The 22,915-nt window shown below is 45.4% G+C and overlaps 1 protein-coding gene across 2 annotated transcripts in view; it reads right to left on the reverse strand.

The window, feature by feature from the left end:
- The window catches only part of LOC134360012 (V-type proton ATPase 116 kDa subunit a 2-like), a 61,361-nt gene that overhangs the window by 15,041 nt on the left and 23,405 nt on the right, over positions 1 to 22,915 (reverse strand). For both annotated transcript variants that reach the window (XM_063073995.1, XM_063073996.1), the window contains exons 5-16: positions 22,394 to 22,494; positions 19,649 to 19,775; positions 19,480 to 19,562; positions 14,786 to 14,879; positions 11,469 to 11,681; positions 11,123 to 11,273; positions 10,033 to 10,172; positions 8,692 to 8,849; positions 5,967 to 6,057; positions 5,582 to 5,700; positions 2,895 to 3,105; positions 725 to 844 (exon numbers count right to left, since the gene is read on the reverse strand). In XM_063073995.1, the coding sequence (XP_062930065.1) occupies positions 725 to 844; positions 2,895 to 3,105; positions 5,582 to 5,700; positions 5,967 to 6,057; positions 8,692 to 8,849; positions 10,033 to 10,172; positions 11,123 to 11,273; positions 11,469 to 11,681; positions 14,786 to 14,879; positions 19,480 to 19,562; positions 19,649 to 19,775; positions 22,394 to 22,494 (1,608 nt within the window). The remainder of the gene's footprint in view (positions 1 to 724; positions 845 to 2,894; positions 3,106 to 5,581; positions 5,701 to 5,966; positions 6,058 to 8,691; positions 8,850 to 10,032; positions 10,173 to 11,122; positions 11,274 to 11,468; positions 11,682 to 14,785; positions 14,880 to 19,479; positions 19,563 to 19,648; positions 19,776 to 22,393; positions 22,495 to 22,915) is intronic.

The raw sequence follows: 22,915 nt of genomic DNA on the forward strand, positions 1-22,915 counted from the left end.
GGGAAGAGGGTGGGAACATTGGATCAGACATGATCTTATTGAATGATGGAGCAAGCCTAATCGGCCAAAAGGTCTACCCCCATTCCTGCTTTTAATGGCCCTGTGTCAAAGCGCTGCTGTCTGTGCCAACTTTGAAACTAAAAAAAAAAGATCATTACTGTGCTTCCGCCTTCACTGCCTCGTGGACAAGATGTCTTACACAATGGACATCAGTTCCTCTGGAGGCATCCTTATTCCAGAAGCAGTCTAATCCTCGTCGACAGCTCGCTCGTGCATCATGAGCTCTGTACAGGAGCATTACGCTGAGTGAAAGACGGATATTGGCCTGGACACCCGGATTATTACCACCCTCTCGGGCGTCCGCCGACAGTACACCTCCCTCAGTGCGCAGGGCTGCAGCCACAGGTAAAGTGTGCAGCGGTCCATCTTGGAATGAAATCAGTAACCAACTAAGCTGCTGATAGTGGGCTGAGTGGGCAGAAGCAGAAGGTTATAGAGAGGCACAGAACGGGTACAACCGGAAAAATAAATGATTATTTCTTTAAAAAAAAAATCCTCAGTATACCTCAAGACAAGGGGCTTTTTAAACTCAGTCTCGGGAAGAGGGTGTCAGCAGCCAAGCTGCCTGACATTTTAACACTCACAGAGCCCAGTAAGGACCTCTGGATCTAGTTATCTAAGAACACGCCACACGTGCATCTCAATCAACCATTTGAAAACTTACTCTGTATGTCCCAAAGCTTCTTCCTCCGTGCTGCTTCCAATACAAATATCCAGGTCTTCCGAGCAGCAATACTGGAATGGATAACACAGCAACAACCAACAGGAACACCTGGAATCCTTGCTGTTTAGGAAGTGAGCACAAATAAACACGGCTGAATCCTTACACTCTCAGTCTATATCCAGCTCATCCTGCTTCCAACCATTCTCCATCCTCTGATATTGGCCGTCCCTTATCTAGGAAAGGATGTGCTGGCATTGGAGAGTCCAGGAGGTTCACGGAAATAAATCCAGGAATGAAAGGTTAACGTACTGTATGAGGAGTGTTTGATGGCTCTGGGGCAGCACTTGCCAGAGTTTAGAAGAGTGAAGGGGGATCTCATTGAGATATTGAATAGTGAAAGGCCTAGACAAGTGAGTGTGGAATGAATGTAGTACCGCAACACTATCATATGGAAGCGAATGCTGGACAATATCAAAGCAGAACGAGGGAAGACTTGAAACTGCAAAAATGTGGTTTTTGAGAATGATGAAAATAATGTGGAAGGACAGAATAACAGATGAGGAAGTGTTGCAAAAAGCCAGAAGAGAATTGTTATCACCAATAAACAAATGGCAGCTGGAACTTCCTTAGGAACAAGAAGCTCGAACGTCGTGTAGTGACGGGGAAAATTGATGGAAGAACCAGTTGCAGTCAACGGTACATGACATTCATGAGTTACATCAAGGGCTGGACGGGCAAAAGACAGCTTGCTAAAACTTCCCAGATTAGTGACAGTAGGAAGACCATGGTCGTCCACATCATACAACACGGCACATGATGATGTTGATGACATAGAGCAGATGTGAAGAGGATTTTGCCTATGGTGAGGGAGTCTAGGACCAAAGGGCAAAGCCTCAGAATAGAGGGACATTCATTTAGAACAGAGATGAGGAGGAATTTCTTTAGCCACAGGGTGGTCAATCTGTGGAATCCATTGCCACAGGCCACTGTGGAGGCCAAGTCATTGAGTATATTTAAAACAGAGGTTAAGTTCTTGATTAGTCAGGGTGTCAATGGTTACAAGGAGACACCAGGAGAATGGGGTTGAAGGGGACAGTAAATCATCCACGATGGAATGATGGAGTAGGATCAATGGGCCAAATGGCCTGTTTGTGCTTCTGCGTTTTACGGTGTTATGGAATAACCTCAGCAGCGATTCAGACTTGGATTCTCAATCTTTGCTGAGTGTATATTGAGAGACAGTCGATATCAGGCGATGGCGAATGATAGGAAGAGCTAAGCTTGAGCTGAGCCTATCTGCTGCAGTGTAGAATCCCTGCAACTAATTTTATTAAAAATTATATCAGTTATACTATCAAGAAATTACAGCAAATTCAGAACTGATCACTTTACACCTGAAGCCTGGCGTTCAGCGTCCCATTAACTACTCCAGGGATCAATACCGAAGATCAGAGCCCAAAGGGTGATCCCTACTCTGGAAGTTGAAGCCCAATGGCTGTGGACAGCAGGGCATCCCTGGGGTGGAACAGAGGGAGGCAGAGAGGAACAGGGTTTGTTTTGCTGCTGTTTTGTGTCGTTCCCAGGAGCGCCGCGGGCACGCCACGTCGTTCCCACGAGCGCCGCGGGCACGCCACGTCGTTCCCAGGAGCGCCGCGGGCACGCCACGTCGTTCCCAGGAGCGCCGCGGGCACGCCACGTCGTTCCCAGGAGCGCCGCGGGCACGCCACGTCGTTCCCAGGAGCGCCGCGGGCACGCGACGTCGTTCCCAGGAGCGCCGCGGGCACGCGACGTCGTTCCCAGGAGCGCCGCGGGCACGCGACGTCGTTCCCAGGAGCGCCGCGGGCACGCGACGTCGTTCCCAGGAGCGCCGCGGGCACGCGACGTCGTTCCCAGGAGCGCCGCGGGCACACGACGTCGTTCCCAGGAGCGCCGCGGGCACACGACGTCGTTCCCAGGAGCGCCGCGGGCACACGACGTCGTTCCCACGAGCGCCGCGGGCACACGACGTCGTTCCCACGAGCGCCGCAGGCACACGACGTTGACACCGGAATGCGTGGCGATACTTGCGGGCCGCCCCCAGCACATCCTTAGCTTATGTTGGTTGTTAGAGCAAACGATGCAATTCACTGTATATTTCGATGTGATAAATTGATGAATCTGAATTACCTACCTGCCCAGGGTAAAGTTGTGCACTTTCACTGCTCTGCATCACAAACATGTTGATGAAATGAATGAGGATGCTGGGAGCCAGGTCCGAGTTTGCAGCAGAATACACCAACCATTTATAAATGATCATAAACACAAGGTATCCGAAGAGAGATGTCATGAAGACCAACTCCGGAATAAATACTAGGTAGATGCTGGATTCATTCTTAAAGTGCCTGGATCATAAAAAAAAAATGAGAAAAACAAAATATTACCCAAAAAGATCAAAACAACACTTTGTACCTTGTTAGATTACAGTAATAACTTTAATGGAAGTTTCTAAATTTGAAATCCAAAACACCACTAAAAATTTTGCATATATATTTGCTAAAAGCACAAGGCAAGAGGGAAGGCATTTCCACTCACCCACCACCCACCTCCCCCCAGCCCATTACGTCTGGGACCACCCTTCAGTCCATTCAGTCATAAGGATACAAGCTACTCAGGCCACAGAGGGTCACATTTATGTTCTTGCGTCAGCAGATCATTCCTGAGCACAGTACCCAGAAGTGGTGTCAGGAACTGTAGTTGAAGAACAACCTCTCTCCCTTTCAATCTGATTTCTCTTACAGTGCTAATATTCTGCAATGGTCATTTCCTTTTTAGGGAGTGAGTGTAACTAGTGGTGGGCCCCGAAGAACAATTTCTGGACCTCATTTAAGACCACAAGACACAGGAGCAAAATTAGGCTGATCAGCCCATTGAGTCTGCTCAGCATTCCATCAATGCCCGCCGCTCTCTGTAAGACACCTGTATGCTCTCCCTGTGACAGCATGGGTTTCCTCCAAAGATGTACCAGTTGGTAGGTTAATTGGTCATTGCAAATTGTCCTGTGATTGGGCTAGGGGTAAATAGCTGGGTGGCCAGAATGGCCTACGCCATTCATGGATAATTTATTATTCCCCTCAACCCCAATCTCCTACCTTCTCACTGTAACCTTTGACACCCTCACCATCAAGGACCTATCAATTGCTACTTATATTAATGGCCTGAAGGAGGGGAGAAGTGCCAGTCAATATGTGGAAAGTTAAAATCACCTACTATCAAACCTTTGTTTCTTGCAGCCGTCTGTGATCCCTCTACAAATCTGCTCTTCTAAATCCCAGTAACGTGATCATACTTCTCTTACTCCACAGTTCTACCCATAGAGCCTCACTAGATGAGCTCTCCATTTTGTCTGCCTAGTAATGCCACCTTTCCTGCTCTATCACATTTAAAACAACAGGATCCCAGAACAGTGAGCTGCCCAGTCCTGCCCCTCCGGCAACCAATGAGATTTACAGGAAGATGTTGTACACTGCTTGGCGTTGCTGCCTGCAGCTCCTCCGACAGTGCCCTTAGGTAAGCTGCAGGGCCATGAAGGGGTTACAAATGATTACATCAAGGAACTTAGCCTGAAGATGGGTCTGCACCTTAACTTGAAGACGACTAAAATTATGATTACTGCCAGCAATACCAATTTCTATCTCGATGGCGAGGAAGTTAAAGTGGTTGACGGTTTTTATTTACTTGGATCAATGATTAACACCAAAGCAGTAAGCAGTCAAGAAGCCCAACGAAGAATAACCCTTGGCAGAGCAGCCATGAAGGATTTAGAGAAGATCATCCAAAACAGGAATCGATCTCTACATATGAAGATTCAACTTGTGCAGGTGATGATATTCCCAATGACATTATATGGATGCGAAGACTGGGCGGCAAAGGAGGAGGATTGGAAGCATATCGACACCTTTGAACAATGGTGCTGGAGAAAAGTACTACACATCTCGTGGACCTCTCTCAGAACAAACGAATCTGGCCTCAACAAGATCAAACCAAGTCTCTCTCTGTAGGCTCAAACAACAAGACTCCGCCTGTCGTACTTTGGACACAGCACGCGAAGAAACAGCTTCCTGAAAAGAGGATATCATGCTGGGCAAAGTGGAATGACAATAGAAGAGAGGAAGGCCGCCAAACAGATGGATGGACAGAATAAGGACAGCTACTAACGCAACGTTATCTACAATGAGCCACCTTTGTGAGGATCAAAACTCATTTACAGTGACCATCCATAGGATCACGAGTCGATGACAACTCAATGACTCTTAATAACAATCCATAATACCTCACTGGACGAGCTCTCCAGCCCGTCCAGACTGAGCACTGACATGACATTTTCCCCGACTGGTAAGGCCACCCCTCCCCCTTTAAACCCTCCCACTCTGTCACGTCTAAAACAATGGAATCCCGGAATATCGAGCTGTCAGTCCTGCCCTCTCCGACAACCAAATTTCACTAATGACCACAATGTCTTAACTCCACATGCTAATCCACGCCCCAAGCTCATCGGCCTCCCTGACAACACTCCTGGCATTGAAATACATGCAGCTCAGAATATTAGTCCCATCATGCTTGACCTTTTGATTCCTGACTTTCCCCTAAACCTTTTACTAATCAATGACTTGGCGTCTGCAGCCGTCTGCGGCAATGAATTCCACAGATTCACCTCACACTGGCTGAAGAAATCCCTCATCTCCATTCTAAAGGGACATCCCTCTATTCTGAGGCACATTGGCCAAAACTGCCTTCCCCACTTCGTTCAGACAGAGCTAGGAAGAGACAATTAACTTGAATACAATCCAGAATTGCTGCATGGGGTCTTAAAGGACTTACAAATGATTGAAGACTCCCAGAATGACTCCAAATGTCATATGGGTAATACCAAGGATAACCGACATTTTCATTTTGAACGAGTTCAGAAAGCTCAGGCGATTACTTGCGAGGTTCCAGATCTTAAAAAAACAGACAAAAGGTTATACAATCCTGTTTTTAGTCTGGATCAAGGTAAAGCAGCAGATGGAAAAGAAACCAATTATATTTCAATCATTCCAACAGTCACATCCACCAAATGAATTGCAATCCATCACCCAAGGTTGAAAGTCAACATACAATTCAAGCGGGCACTCATTAACAGAACCTCTTACTCCGAAATCAGTGCAGTAACCTTCAGTCAACAATCACTCTCGCATGACTGCCACACCCCACAGGGACCACTCACCGGGTCGATGCCAAAGGGATATGGTGCTTTGAAAACTCCAGTAACATTGGGATCCAAGCCCAGGAGCTGACTACGCTTAACTTCAGTGACCCTATCAGAGAAAAAAAACATCAAACATTCAACTTATTTACTGTCTGTGATTTAAACATGTTCCTGTACAATTATACACTTTAATTATTTTACATTATGTTTAAGTATAACCAACATACCGTGAGAACCTCTTTACCAATCCATTTGTAAATTATGGATGAATTGGTTCGTATCACTGACCGGATAGTAATATGAAGAAAGCACGGCAACACTCCTACTTCCTTAGGAGCCTGCAGAGATTCAGCACGTCACCTAAAACTCTGGCAAACTCCTGTAGATGTATAGTGGAGAGTATAGTGACTGGTTGCATCACAGCCTGGTATGGAAACACCAAGGTTCTTGAACGGAAAACCCTACAAAAGGTAGTGGATACAGCCCAGTTCATCACAGGTAAAGACCTCCCAACCACTGAGCACATCGACACGAAACGTTGCCATAGGAAAGCAGCATCCATCATCAGAGACCCCCACCACCCAGGCATACCCTCTTCTTGTCGCTGCCGTCAGGAAGACAGTACAAGAAATTCAGGGCCCACAGCTCCGAGTTCAGGAACAGTTATTACCCCCAAGAGGAGCATTCCACCATCCTGCCTGGCATCTCTACTTCCCTAACTGAACAAGAAAATGAACCTCAGGGTTGTTTTTGGTGACACAGACTGCGGCAGAGATCAAGTCTGTGCATATATTTAAGGCGGAAGTTGATCGTTTCCTGATCAATCAGGGCATCAAAGCATATAGTTAGAAGGCAGGAGTATGGAGTTGAGTGGGACCCAGGATCTGCCATGATGGAGCAGACTCGATGGGCTGAATGGCCTAATTCTGCTCCTATGTCTTATGATCTTATAGACATACATGTACTGTGATAATAAATTTACTTTAAACTTTTGAACCAAAGGAGGCTAAGGTTTTAATTAGGTTGGAGAGAAAACCCTAGCAAACAATTCTGGCAGAGAAGCTGGGGTTGTGACTGGTGTGGGGCTCGTGCAGGAGCTGTTCCCACAGGGAAGCTCACTGTTGTGCACTGGGGTTTGCCCTCAGGGACTCCTGAGCCAGTCTATGTCCAAGCAGTTACCTGGAACTACTGAACAGGCATCTCCCAGTAGGAATCAAGCTCTGATTCCAAAACTATTACCCTCACTGCCAAGGATCTCATTCAATTCAGCTCAAACAATTCTCACCAGTCCCAAAGTCTGACATGGCAATTAACACCCTCCTCAGCGTCTCATCACCACTTAAACTTCGGTTAATTATACTTTATTGTCGCCAAACAATTGATACTAGAACCAACAATCATCACAGTGATATTTGATTCTGCGCTTCCCGCTCCCTGGATTAAAAATCGATAGTAAATATTAAAAATTTAAATTATAAATCATAAATAGAAAATAGAAAATGGAAAGTAAAGTAGTGCAAAAAAACCGAGAGGCAGGTCTGGATATTTGGAGGGTACGGCCCAGATCCAGGTCAGGATTCGTTCAGCAGTCTTATCACAGTTGGAAAGAAGCTGTTCCCAAATCTGGCCGTACGAGTCTTCAAGCTCCTGAGCCTTCTCCTGGAGGGAAGAGGGACGAAAAGTGTGTTGGCTGGGTGGGTCGTGTCCTTGATTATCCTGGCAGCACTGCTCCGACAGCGTGCGGTGTAAAGTGATTACACTTTAATTGTAATTACAGGCTAATTAGCCTGGCAAGTAATAAGTCTATGGGCTGTGGGAGAAGATGGAAGCATCCAATGGAAATCCACATTGTTACAGGTAGAAGTGTGCAAACTCCACACAGACAGCTCTGGAGATCCAAAGTGAACTGGGGTTGCTGAAGCTATAAAACAGATCACTCCGCACTCCCACTCAGACGGCACGTCACCTAAAGCCAATGCCGTTTGTATCTCAGGCTCACTAACCAGTCAATCCAGCAAGACCACTTACAATGTCATACAGCACCGCAGCACAGAAACAGACCCTTTGGCTCATCTAGTATATGCAAGCCTGGCCTTCTGCCTAGTCCAGTCTACCCACACCTGGACCACATACTGGCCACCTGGAGCCTCTCCTTCACTGCACAACTAACTCATCTTTAGCATCATAAAGTCAGAGAAAAGTACCGCATATAAACAGGCCCTTTAGCCTAGCCAGTATGCACTGAATCATTTAAACTACTCCGATCGACCTGCATCGGGTGTGTGTTTCATGGTGTTCCATGAAACATCCTGAAAGGAGCATCTGTGCTTTGACTTTTTAAGAAAACTTTGTAGTATGACAGAGTGTCACAGAAAAAGGCCTTGTACCCCATCTAGTCTGTGCCAAACTATTTAAACTTCCTAATCCCATTGACCTGCACCAGGACCATAGTCCTCCATACCCTTACCCCTCTACAACCCTCTGAGTGAAGAAGTTTCCCCTCATGTTCCCCTTAAACTCCTCACTTTTCAACCTTAACCCACAACCTATGGTTGCATTCCCACCAAACCTCCGTGGAAAAAGTCTGCTTGCATTTACCCTACCTATACCCCTCATAGTTTAGTATACCTCTATCAAACCTTCCCTCAATATTCTACATTCCAATGAACAAAGTCCTAAGCTATTCAATCTTACACACAGTACAGAGATTCGAGTAACTAGTAGATTCAGACAATGTACATACATCCTACTTTCATTTATAAACATGCTCTTGACACTCCATCCGGACCCAAATACATTCAAGGACTTTGAAAAGCAGTCGTTGTAGATAAGGCCAGTGTACAAAGTAAATATTCCCATCATCAGGATGATGTAACGACCATCAAAAAATGTGTTCCAGATCTGTTAACGACAAAACAAGTTAGTCAAGTTTATTGTCATTTAACTAGATACATGTATATAACATATACAATCATAATATATATAGAAACAAGACAACATTTCTTCAAACCAGGGTGTAAAGCACAGTCGAGTCTAGTGGCGTGCCACAGCGATCGGTGCTGGATCTGTTATTGTTTGTCATCTATATCAATGATCTGGATGTTAATGCGCTTAAATGGATCACCAGATCTGCGGATGACGCCAAGTTAGGGGCTGTAGTGGACCGCGCGGCAGGCTATCATGGCTTGCAGCGGGATCTGGACCAGTTGGAAAAACAGGCTGAAAAATGGCAGATGGAATTTAATGCAGACAAGTGCAAGGTTTTGCACTTCAGTAGGACCAACCGGGGTAGGTCTTACACAGTGGATGGTTGGGCATGGAGGAGTGTGGTAGAACAAAGAGATCTGGGAATACAGGTCCATAATTCACTGAAGATGGCATCACATGTAGATAGGGTCATAGTGAAAACTTTTGGCACGTTGGCTTTCATAAATCAAAGTACTAAGTGCAGGAACGAGGAAATCTGCAGATGCTGGAAATTCAAGCAACACACAAAAAAAAATGCTGGTGAATGCAGTAGGCCAGGCAGCATCTATAGGAAGAGGTACAGTCGACGTTTCGACGTGTGTGTGTGTGTGTGTGTGTGTGTCTGTGTGTGTTACTAAGTGCGGGAGGTGGGATATTATGTTGAAATTATATAAGACGTTGGTGACATGGTGAGAGTGTGGAAGTAGCTGCCAGCACAAGTGGTGCATGGAAGCCCGGTGAAGTTTGAATACGTACATGGACGGTAGGGGAATGGAGGGCCGTGGTCCCAGTGCAGGTCGATAGGAGTAGGCAGTTTAAATGGTTCGGCACAGACTAAATGGGGCACAAGGCCTGTTTCTGTGCTGTCCTTTTCTGTGGCTCTATGAGAAAACACAAAGTGCTCTTCTTTAAAACTCAAAACACAGATACTCCGTTCAGGATGTGTCTCATGGAACACCAGCCCTCTGGGCGGGAGCGACAGTGAAGCTGGTGTTGGGCACTGGAAGGGCATTGGCAGTGTGAGTGGCACGCGGGGATGAATTCACAGCAGCAGATCTGTGAAAGGCTGACTGAATAGATGTACGTGCATTGTATCGAACTGGTCTCCGTGTCTCACCTCATTCCTCGTCCGCCTCAGTTTCGGGTTGTTTTCGGACAGCACCATCCACAGTGCAAACACTGTCATAATCAAACCGTGTCCAAAGTCTCCAAACATCACCGCAAACAGGAACGGGAAGGTGACAATGGTGTAAGGGCCTAGTGACAAGCAAAAATATTATTGTTGCTGCTTTTATAACGAGCAGTGACTAGTCACACAAACAAATTCAATATCATTTACATGATAGATTGAGAAATTTACAGCACAGATACAAGCCATTACAGCCCATCTCATCCCCTCTACACAAATCCCACTTGCCCATGAGGCCAGTATCCCTCGACACCTTTCTTGTCCAAGATCCTGTCCTTTGAAAAGTTGTAAATGTGTAATAAAGTACCTGATTATGTATGAGATCTTCCTGTAACTCTACACTCAGCTGAGAGATCCCCAAGGCCACTACGCTGAAGTGTGGTAAGCAGCTATTTGTTCTCGCTGATGCACACAGTAACCTCCTCCTATCCTTCCATCCTTGGTCCATGTAACTATCTCACATTCTCCTCGTGCATCTACAGAGCATCAGGACTAGGAATGCCAGACTGGGCAACAGCTTCTTCCCTCATGACCTGAGACTAATCAATACCCTGCCACCACCGAGGTTTAGTCACAAGGGCAGCGAGCTGTTTACCTGTGCTACATGCATTTTGATTATATTTAGTTAACTTATTTATGGTTATATTTTGGTTTATGTGCCGGATATGAAATACGTTTTATGGGTTCACCATGGTCCGAAAGAACATTGTTTTGTTTGCTTGTATATATGTATGGTCAGGTGACAATAAACTACTCCCATGGAGTGGGGGAAAATTCCCTCCCCGATTCACCTGAACTCCCACTTTAATTAAATGCATTTCTCAGCTCTCTACAAGTGTAAACACTGACAGTGACTCTGTAAACACTGTTTACACTTGTAAAGGTCTTCATCAGCTCCTGCACAAAGTCCAGGCAAAAGGCTGCTGTTCAAACCTCCCTCTCGGTCCTGGGAAAAACTGCAAGGCTTACAAAGTTTTAAGAGAATCAGTAGGTAGAGCGACAAGTCACATGCACGTACCTGGGTTCACCTCCTGGTAGTTTCCAACTCCATACGCATCCACGATATTTTGAAATCCCGAAGTGAATTTATTTGTGCGGATGAGTGTCGGAGGAGTGTCTGTCGTGGGGATCCGGTTCACGAACGATGGGACAGTGGCACTGCTTTTCCTCTGGGAAGGGCGATCCACAAAACAATCCGTCAACCACAAACGACAGGACAAGGGCAGGTACCACAGCACAGCAAGAGTGGAGCAGTGAGACAGCAGGTGGGTAGAAATGAGAGGGATAGGAAACACTGTTTTACACAAGGGAAATTGCACCCATTACAGCAATCTGGAAAGAGTTAAAAACTGACTGACACTCACAGATCCTTCTTCCAAAGCGTGGCGAACTTTGGATAGATCAGCCACGGGGCACCAGACCTCAGCAATGAGACACTTATTGGTGACATCGAAACTGCAGAGATTCAGAATGTGGTAGATGGCCTTCATTTTCTTCACCTGAACAAGCCAAGTGTGGATGGATTCGGATGCCTTCAGTAAAACCTGCTGCAGGTACTCCTCAGTCCTATGTAATACCTGAGCAAACAGGTCAAAGGAGACAACGTTAATATTCCCACAGGCAACTTTCTCCTCCTGTAAATAAATATTCCTCACTTCTGTGCAGATTGGTGATAGATCTCCTCCTCACTGATGAATTGAACCGAATTGCATTAAATTGACATAAAAATAGTAACCATCTCTTCTTTCAGTTAGTCCTGACGAAGGGTCTCGGCCTGAAACGTCGACTGTACGTCTTTCTATAGATGCTGCCTGGCCTGCTGCGTTCACCAGCAATTTTTGTGTGTGTTGCTTGAAATTCCAGCATCTGCAGAATTCCTCGTGTTTGTGAATTAAATTGACTATTACTTACATCCTTCACATACATGAGGCGTAAAAATCTTTATGTTACGTCTCTGTCTAAATGTGCAATTTATAGTAATTTATAATCGTATGTACAACAGCACAGTCAATATAACATAGAAATACAGTTGTGTCAGCGTGAATTAATCAGTCTGATGGACTGGTGGAAGAAGCTGTCCCGGAGCCTATTAGTCCTGGCTTTTATGCTGCAGTACCATTTCCCAGATGGTAGCAGCTGGAACAGTTTGTGGTTGGGGTGACTCGGGTCCCCAATGATCCTTCGGGCCCTTTTTACACATCTGTCTTTGTAAATGTCCCGAATAGTGGGAAGTTCACGTCTACAGATGCGCTGGGCTGTCCGCACCACTCTCTGCAGAGTCCTGCGATTGAGGGAAGTACAGTTCCCATACCAGGCAGTGATGCAGCCAATCAGGATGTTCTCAATTGTGCTCCTGTAGAAAGTTCTTAGGATTTGATCAACTCTGGCGTATCTCAGGGATATGTGCTTAGCCCACTGCTCTACTCCCTCTATACCCATGACTGTGTGGCTAGGCATAGCTTAAATACCGTCTATAAATTTGCTGATGATACAACCATTGTTGGTAGAATCTCAGATGGAGACGAGGAAGTAGAGGAGTGAGATATACCAGCTAGTGGAATGATGTCACAGCAACAACCTGGCACTCAACGTCAGTAAGACGGAAGAGCTGACTGTGGACTTCAGGAAGGGTAAGACGAGGGAACATGAACCGGTCCTCAGAGGGATCAGAAGTGGAGAAAGTGAGCAGTTTCAAGTTCGTGGGTAACAGGATCTCTGAGGACTAAACCTGGACCCAATATACTGATACAACTATAAGGCAAGACAGTGGCTATATTTCATTCAGAGTTTGAGGAGATTTGGTTTGTCACCTAAAACACTCAAAAACTTCAACAGATATACCTTGGAGAGCATTCTGACAGGCTGTATCACTGTCTGGTATGGGGTGGGGGGAGGGAAGGGGGCTACTGCAGTGGATCGAAAGAAGCTACAGAAAGTTGTAAAATTAGTCAGGCCTATCTTGGGTACTAGCCCCCATAGTATCCAAGACATCTTCAAGGAGCAGTGACTCAGAAAGTCAACATCCATTATTAAGGACTCTCATCACCCAGGACATGGCCTCTTCTCATTGTCACTGTCAGGAAGGAGGGACAGAAGCCTGAAGGCACACACTCAGTGTTTCAGGAACAGCTTCTTCCCCTCTGTCATCTGATTTCTAAATGGACTGTGAATCAATGAACACTGCCACATTATTTTTTAAATATATTATTCCTGTTTTTACACTATTTTAACTAAATACATACTTACTGAAATTGATTGACTTATTTATGTATTTTTTTCTTTCAACGTTATCACATATTGCGTTGTACTGCTGCTGCTAAGTTAACAAATTTCACAACACCTGCCAGTGATAATAAACCTGATTCTAATATTCGAGGAAACAGAGGAAAGGGGTAATGTTAATATTCCCAAAGGCAACCTCCTCTTCCTGTAAATAAATAATCAAAGATGCGTCAGGTGTCAGTGTCAAGGCTAGCGACCCCGCTCATACGATGGACGTTATTCCTCACACAGTGTGGTTAGGGGGCAGTGCCCAGGGATCACCACACTGTCACAGGGTTCTCCAGAAAATCCACAATCTTCATAGCGGAAGCAATGCCAACTAGAGGGAGGGAGGGAGAGCTTGGCACCAGTAGAAGGTGAGGGGGGGGACCGCCATGGTGGGGGAGGAGTGCAGAGGGAGCCAACGGAGCCCACAGTGGAGGAGGAAGGAGTGTGGGAGCATCAGGAGAGCCTGGCGCGACTGGGAGGAAGGGTGTGCTGAGAGTGCCTAGTAGCAGAGGAGGACATAGCATCGAGGGCACCCAGCACCACAGCAGAGGGTGGGAAGGTGCGGTTAGGAGCATGCTCTCTTCTCATTACTACCACCAGGAAGGAGCGTGAAGACCCACACTCAGTGATTCAGGAACAACTTCAAACCCTCTGCCACCACATTTCCAAAAGCTTGTTTAGACAAGGTGTCAAAGGTTATGGGGGATAAGGCAAGAGAATAGGGTTGAGGGGGATTATAAATCAGGTATAATGGACTGGCAGAGGAGACTCAATGGGCTGAATGGCCTAATTCTGCTATGTCTAGTGGTCCATGAACACGACCTCGTTACTGTTTCATTTTCCTGCGATACTTATTTTGTAATTTAAAGTGTTTTTGTCTTTGCACTGCACTATTGCTGCAGCCAGACAACAGATTTCACACTGTAAGACAGCAGTGATAAAGCTGTCTCTGAGAGAGCCAGGGGGTGGGGGGCCATAGTCAGCACACGCCGGCCAACTGCGCTATTTTTTCTTTCACATTACTGAGGGTTGCAGCATGCTCCCCAAACAGCACATTTCAAGATTCAGGATTGCTTAATGTCATTTCCTGCAGACAGTGTAAAGGAGAATGAAATCATTGTTACTCTGGATCCGAGGCAGCACAAAAAATAACACAATAAGATAAAGAACCCAATAATAATAAAAAGCACAGTAAATATAAACACACAAGATAGCTTATTGATTGTATGTCTATAAAGTGATGCTAGGCACAGGAGTGTCTGTACGTAATGTGACTGTCAGGAAGTTCTTTAATAATTTAATAAATGTTTATTGCACAGCTAACAACAGCAGATATTTTACGGATATTTTGTGGTTTGTTACCAAGCAGAAGCCAACACTCAGCTCAAGCAGGCAGAGATGTGGAACTCACCGTGTGGAGGTCTTGGATTCGTGTGTTGAGGCCAGCCACAATGTCCATCCTCTCCTGGTTTGTGTTTGGATAGGGATAGACGTGGCAGTGATAACTACAAGTAATTGCACTAGATTAACAGCAATGTTTATATACACACAAACACACACACAGGACTAACATACAACGAGAGGTACAGTAGCAAAGTTACTGGACTAACATGTAAAGGTCTTCCCATTGTAACCAAACAGCTGGATGATGAAGGCAGGACAGTGGATGCTGTCTACTTGGGCTTTAATAAGGCCTTCAACAAGGTCCTGCATATTAGACTGGTTAGGAAGGTTGGGTCCCACAGAATACGGAGAGAGCTAGTCAGGTGGGTCAAAATTGTCCCAGAGGTACTGTAGGTAGCAGAGAGTGATTGAAGGTGGTTTCTTGGGATGGAGGCCAGCGAGTAAACATAGACCACAGAAAACCTACAGCACAATACAGGCCCTTCGGCCCACAAAGCTGTGCCGAACATGCCCTACCTTACAACTACCTAGGCTTTACCCATAGCCCTCTATTTTTCTAAGCTCCATGTAGCCATCCAGGAGTCTCTTAAAAGACCCTATTGTTTCCGCCTCCACGACCGCCGCCGGCAGCCCATTCCACGTACTCACCACTCTCTGCCTAAAAAACTTAACCCTGACATCCCCTCTGTACCTACTTCCAAGCACCTTAAGACTATGCCCTCTTGTGCCAGCCATTTCAGCCCTGGGAAAAAGCCTCTAACTATCCACACGATCAATGCCTCTCATCACCTTGTACACCTCTATCAGGTCACCTCTCATCCTCCGTCACTCCAAGGAGAAAATGCCGAGTTCACTCAACCTATTCTCATAAGGCATGCTCCCCAATCCAGACAACATCCTTGTAAATCTCCTCTGCACCCTTTCTATGGTTTCCACGTCCTTCCTGTAGTGAGGCGACCAGAATTGAGCACAGTACTCCAAGTGGGATCTGACCAGGGTCCTATACAGCTGCAACATTACCTCTCGGTTCTTAAACTCAATCCCATGATTGATGAAGGCCAATGCACCCCCGTATACCTTCTTAACCACAGAGTCAACCTGCGCAGCAGCTTTGAGTGTCCTATGGACTTGGACCCCAAGATCCCTCTGATCCTCCACACTGCCAAGAGTCTTAACATTAATACTATAGTTTGCCATCATATTTGACCTACCAAAATGAACCAACTCACACTTATCTAGGTTGCACTTCATCTGCCATTTCTCAGCCCAGTTTTGCATCCTATCAATGCCCCGTTGCAATTTCCACACTATCCACAAAACCCCCAACAGTAGTGAGTAGTGGGGCACCACAGGAGTCTGCGTTGGGGCCATTGTTATTGGTTATTTATATCAGGGGTCCCTAACCTTTTTTGCAATGTAGACCGGTTTATTACTGACAATATTCTTGCAGACCGGCCAACCGGGAGGGGGGGGGGGGGTAGGGTTGCCAATGGACAAGAGTAGCAGTCAAATACGTGGTTTACCCCGAGAAAGACTACAATGACCATGAAGCTTTGAGCAGGCACCAGTGTGCATGCGTGTACCTGCCGATTTTTTTCTTCAAATCATTTTTGGCGATTCTGTTCGGGGGGGGGGCGTGTTAATCACGACCGGAATATAGCCGATAAGTGGCTAATACACTCAATTTCATTTTAAAAGGGTTTATCTAATAAATTTAATATTAAACACACAGCGCACATTTTCCTTGCATGAATATAGTGCTAAGTCAATTATCAGGGGAGGACAGGGGAGCTTGAAGTAAGTGTTGAATGAACTTCCAGTAGAAGTGGTAAAGGCAGGTTCGATATTATCATTTAAAGAAAAATTGGAGAGGTATATGGACAGGAAAGGAATGGAGAGTTATCGGCTGAGTGCAGGTGGGTGGGACTAGGTGAGAGTAGCGTTCGGCACGGACTAGAAGGGCAGAGATGGCCTGTTTCCGTGCTGTAATTGTTATATGGTTATATAAGTCACTTATAAGTCAATAGCATCATAACATTTTAAGTAACGTTTGGATATCAAACACACAGCACATATTTTCTCCGTACGAACATATAAAATCATTGCAACACACCAATATCGCTGAATCAGTGGGAGCCCTTGGCTTGTTTCCCTGCAACAAGACGGTGCCATCGAGGGGTGATGGGAGACAGCGATACTCGAAGGGGATTCCATATGTCCTGTTTATTCCGCAATTTAGTTTTCGTTGCATTCATTGCAGAGATATGTTGGAAATGGAAGCAAAGTTTTCAGTGCTTTCCTGGCTATCTCAGGATATTCAGCCTTGACTTTGATCCAGAATGCCAGCAGAGATGTTATGTCACACATACTTTTCAGCCCGCCGTCATTTGCAAGCTCGAGGAGTTGATCTCCTTCCCGCGCTGACATGGATGATACGTGCGTAATGACCTCACATGCGTTCAAGCTCAACAGTGGGCATGACAGGGAATGAGGAAAGGTGCAGCTGATTCGTATCGCCAAATCATATCGTTTCCTCGCGGGCCGGCACCAACCCACAGCCCAGCGGTTGGGGACCGCTGATTTATATAAATGATTTGGATGTCAATGGACAAGCTCGGTCAGTACGTTTGTGGATGACTCAAAACTAGGAGGTGATTATTGTTCATCACAAGCGGATCTTCATCAGGGAATTGAGCTGAGGAGTGGCAAATGGGTTTCAATACAGATAAAATGTGTGGTGATGCACTTTGGAAAGTCAAACCATCATAGGACCCAATGAATGTTAGGGCACCAGGAAGTACAATGCAACTGAGGAACAAGGGCGTTACAGCTGGATAGTGTTATGAAAAAGGCATACAGCACACCGGACTTCATCAGCCAGGACGTTGAGTATGGGAGTGGGGACATTACACTGCAGTTGCACAAGTCATTGGTGAGGCCACGCGGAGTATTAAGTACAGTTTTGGTCGCAGTTGTAGAAGAAACGAGGTTAAACTAGAAAGATTTATGAGGATGCTGACAGGATCAGAAGGCCTGAGTTATAGGGAGAGGTTGGCCAGGCTAAGTCTTTATTGTTTAGAATATAGGAGAAACTTGGACAAACTTCTATACTGTAGATATGTAGTGAAGATTACATTGACTGGCTGCATAACAGCCTGGTGTGGAAACACCAATGCCCTTGAATGGAAAATCCTACAAAAAAAAAAGAGGATGTGGCCCAGTCCATCACGGGTAAAGCCCTTCCCACCATTGAGCACATCTACATGATATGCTGTCACAGGAAAGTGGCAGCCATCACCAGGGACCCCCACCATCCAGGTCATGCTCTCTTTTCACTGCTGCCGTCAGGAAGGACCTACAATACTGGTTCAGAACAGTCATTACCCCTTAACCTTCAGGCTCCTGAACCAGAGGGGATAATTCACTCAACTTCATTTGCTCCATCATTGGAATGTTCCCACAACCTATGGGCGCACTTTTAAGGACTCTTCATCTCATGTTCTCAATATTTATTGCTTATTTATTTATATTGTTGGTTCTTTCTTTTTGTATTTGCATTTTGTCGTCTCCTGAACTCTCTGGTTGAACGCCCCAGTTAGTGCAGTCTTTCATTAATTCTATTATGGTTATCATTCTATAGATTTATTATATGCCCATAAGAAAATGAATCTCAGGGTTGTATGTGGACACATATATGTACTTCGATAATAAATCTACTTTGAACTTTGAATGAGGGGGCAACCTTATAGAGGTATTTAAAATTATGAGAGGCTTAGATAGGTAAATGATAACAGTATTTTCCCCAGTGTAGGGAAGCCCAAAATTAGGGGCATGGGATTAGGGTGAAAGGCAACTTTTTCCACGCAGAGGGTGGTGAGTCCAGTGGATTTCAGTTAATTGGGCTGTCAGTTCATCGGGGCAGCCACTTATTTGGGACAACCCTTAAAGAACAAAATCTAATCGAGAAAATAGCTGGGATTCCCTTCATTTATTTGGGACACTACGCCAGTTAATTGAGGCAGGAGACTGTTGCTGAATATCTAATTCGCGTCAGTTGCATGCACATCGTGTGGCCATTAGACACTATACCATGCAAAGTGAGAAGTTTTTAAAATAGCATCACTTGTGTTTTCGTGCTCAAAAAGCAGTGATTTTTGTCACTGATAGTTGGTGAGTAATAAACAGCAAGACAATTCAGAACTATTTTGCTCACTGCGGTTTCAAGCCTTCAGGCTTCGAGAGGCCAGAAACGGCCAGGAGTGAAAATGAAATGATTTCACTGCTTCAACAGATTAGGAACATTATCTGCAAAGTCTGACTCTGTCAGTATAAGTAACCCACTAGGATAAAGAATTCCAAAGGCTCACCATTTGTTGGAAAAAGGAGAAAACTCTTTTCATTTCCACTCTCAAGTGCTGATCCCTTGTTCCAGAGTTCCCAACAAGTGAAAGCATCATTCCTCCATGTGACCCATTGGACCCCATAAAAATGCTTGAGTTAGATAATCTAACAACCTTCACACCTCTAAGACATCGTCCCAGTCTACTGAACTTCTCACAGAACAAACAAAAAGTACCCAAAATCAGAAGGGGACTGGATGCAAAGAGAGAAAATATACAAGGCAATGGGAAAAAACAGAGCCCAATTGCGACAGCCATCCAACCAAATCTGAGAGTGCTAGGAAAAAGGTTAGTCTCTTACCAATCACATATCTTCTTCACTTTGTGGCCAATTTGCTCACCCCAGTATGACACTAAAAATACGACCCATTTCACATTCTCACCCTAAATGTGAAAACACAGATTAAATCAGAGTCTGAGAAAGTGCAAGGAAGTAACAAGAGACTGAGAACAAATACCACAATACTCACAGAATCTGGATCTTCGAGAGGAATCTCTAACTCTTCATATGTCAGGATTGTATATCCCTTGCAAACTCGCCAAAGCATCCGCTCAAAAGGTCCAACCTTCCAGGGATGAATCACTCCAGCTATGAACCTACAGGAGAAATATTTCTACACGAGTTGGAAACACAAACAAGTCACAGAAAGACTCAGCGTCTCACTCACAGTGTCCTCTGTGAAAGGCAGTTCTTTTATTTTGAGTTTGATCCTGATATAACCTGCAAAGATGCAGAATCCCAAAGATCTAGAGAAAGGTTGAAGAGGTTAGGACTTCATTTCCTTGAGCATAGAAAACTGAGGGGAGATTTGATAGAGGGATACAAAATTATGAGGGGTATAGATAGGATAAATGCAAACAGGCTTTTTCCACTGAGGTTGGATGAGCCTACAACTAGAGGTCATGGGTTAAGGGTGAAAGGTGAGTTAAGAGGAATATGAGGAGAAACTCATGAAAGACTGGATGAACTAGGCTTATACTCGTTGGAATGTAGAAGATTGAGGGGGGATCCGATTGAAACGTATAAAATCCTAAAGGGATTGGACAGGCTAGGTGCAGGAAGATTGTTCCCGATGTTGGGGAAGTCCAGAACGAGGGGTCACAGTTTGAGGATAAAGGGGAAGCCTTTTAGGACCGAGATTAGGAAAAACTTCTTCACACAGAGAGTGGTGAATCTGTGGAATTCTCTGCCACAGGAAACAGTTGAGGCCAGTTCATTGGCTATATTTAAGAGAGAGTTAGATATGGCCCTTGTGGCTAAAGGGATCAGGGGGTATGGAGGGAAGGCTGGTACAGGGTTCTGAGTTGGATGATCAGCCATGATCATACTGAATGGCGGTGCAGGCTCGAAGGGCCGAATGGCCTACTCCTGCACCTATTTTCTATGTTTCTATGTTTCACTCAGAGAGTGGTGCAAATGTGGAACGAGCTGCCAGCACAAGTGCTGGATGCGGGTTTGATTTCAACATTTAAGAGGAATTTGGATAGGTACATGGATGGGAGGAGTATAGAGGGCTGAGGTCCAGGTGTGGGTCAATAGGACTAGGCATATTAGTACGGCACAGATTAGATGGGCTGAAGAGCCGGTTTCTGTGCTGCAGTTTTCTATGGCTCTAAGACACTTACAGGGTAAGCATTTCAAAAACAAGAAAACTGGGTTTAGTGGTTTGAAGCAACATACATCAAAGTTGCTGGTGAACGCAGCAGGCCAAGCAGCAACTTTGATGTATGTTGCTTGAATTTCCAGCATCTGCAGAATTCCTGTTGTTTTAGTGGTTTGAAATCTGTTTGATGAAATGCTGTACTTCATGGCAAGTTGCATACCTCCAGCATTCTAATTCACCTCTGTGATCTGAGCTGAACCTCGCTGCATAAATGCAAGGTGAGAGTCAAAGCCGAGTTATTATCACGAGCACCAGTACGTGCTTGCAGGTGAGTGAGTGTTCCTTCACAGCATCACAGGCACATAGCAGCAGATACACAACATTCATAAGAAAACACAACTAATAACACAAATTATACAAAAGGAAAAAAAAATTAGAACAAAAAAAAAAGCAAAATCCATGTGCTGCAAAGTTGCACGAGAAAACAGCACTGTGGATGACCACAGGACCTATGAGCAGAATTGGGCCATTTGGCCCATCGAGTCTGCTCTGCCATTCCGTCATGGCTGACTTACTATCCCTCTCAACCCCATTCTCCTGTCCATTCCCTGTAATCTTTGATGCCCTGACTAATCAATAACCAATAAACCTCCGTTTTACATATACCCAGTGATGTGGCCTCCACAACTGCCTTTGGCAATGAATTCCACAGATTCACCACCCTCATCTCTGTTCTAAAGGGACGTCCCTCTATCCTGAGGCTGCCCTCTGGAGCATGATGTGATTCTGAGACGTGATCTGCCACGACAGGTGTAACACTGCCTGCTTCCATGTTGCACAAGTGATTCTAGCCTAGAATCAGAGAAAAGGACCATCAGAATGCTGAACTGGTGTCAGGACTGGCAGAAGAAACTGCCACAACCACAGTCACTCGGGGTAGAACCTTACCAATGGCAAAAGGGACTTCAAATGCTGGAGGGAAAGGGTCAAGAACACCATGAAGGATCCCACCCACCCTGCTCATGGTCTGTTTGTCCCACTCCCGTCAGGGAGGAGGCTACGTAGCATCCACACCAGGACCACCAGACTCAAAAACAGTGACTTTCCCCAAGCAGTAAGGCTGATCAACACCTCCACTCGCTAACCCACCCCTCCACACCCCCAGCCACCACTACTTTATCATTTCCTGTCAGTCACCTTACGTACAGACACTCCTGTGCCTAGTGTCACTTTATGGACACACAATCAATCTGTGCATACAAGCTATCTTATGTTTTTATATTTATTGTGTTTTTTATCATTACTATTGCATTCTTTAACTCTTGGTTTTTTTGTGCTGCATCAGCTCTGGAGTAATAATTATTTTGTTCTCCTTTACACTTGTGTACTGGAAATGACATTGAACTAGCTTGAATCTAACGATAAAAATCAGCACTCCTCCACCCCACCACTATCAGATGAATCGCTATCCTACACACTGATCCCTTCTATCTTTCTCAGCTTTCCCCTGAAGTGAGCTCCACCCCTTGCCACATCACATCCAATGTCGCTCTAAAGGACCTCTCAGACTGCAGACTCTGACAGAATTGGCCAGCCCAGCTCCTTACATACCCTAATTTAGCACCAAGTCGCTGCATGTTCGTATGATCCATCAGCGGTTCTTTGTCCAGGGAAGGGAACTCTTCGTACTGAACGTGGGACAAGAGATCAATCTGACAAGAGAGAAGCAGCAGTTTCACAAGCAGACAAAATGGTGTCGGAAAAAAATGCAATCTGCCCAACAATTTGCGTTTTCACCATGGATTCCCCGCACCCTCTGCTACAAATATCAAGTACAGTCTGAACAAAGGATCTGCCCTCTTGTGCCCAGTCCGCGGCGTATTCAAGCAGCGCTCAGCCTTTGCTCCTCTTTGCCTCGTTTTGGGCTCACCTTGTTTTATTAAAATAAACTTTATTCACAATAGAACAAATATTCACAAGAATAAACCGTCCATTCTTTACACACGTGGTCAATGCTTTCCGTACTGTTCTCTTACGTTCATACACATGAACAGCACTGCTGCCTCTCATGGGGCTCTCTGGGGTGGTACACTAATGATATCAGGAGCCCCGTGGGCCTCTGCGGCTGTCATA

Source organism: Mobula hypostoma, chromosome 21, assembly GCF_963921235.1.
Source record: "Mobula hypostoma chromosome 21, sMobHyp1.1, whole genome shotgun sequence".
NCBI classification, from domain to species: domain Eukaryota; kingdom Metazoa; phylum Chordata; class Chondrichthyes; order Myliobatiformes; family Myliobatidae; genus Mobula; species Mobula hypostoma.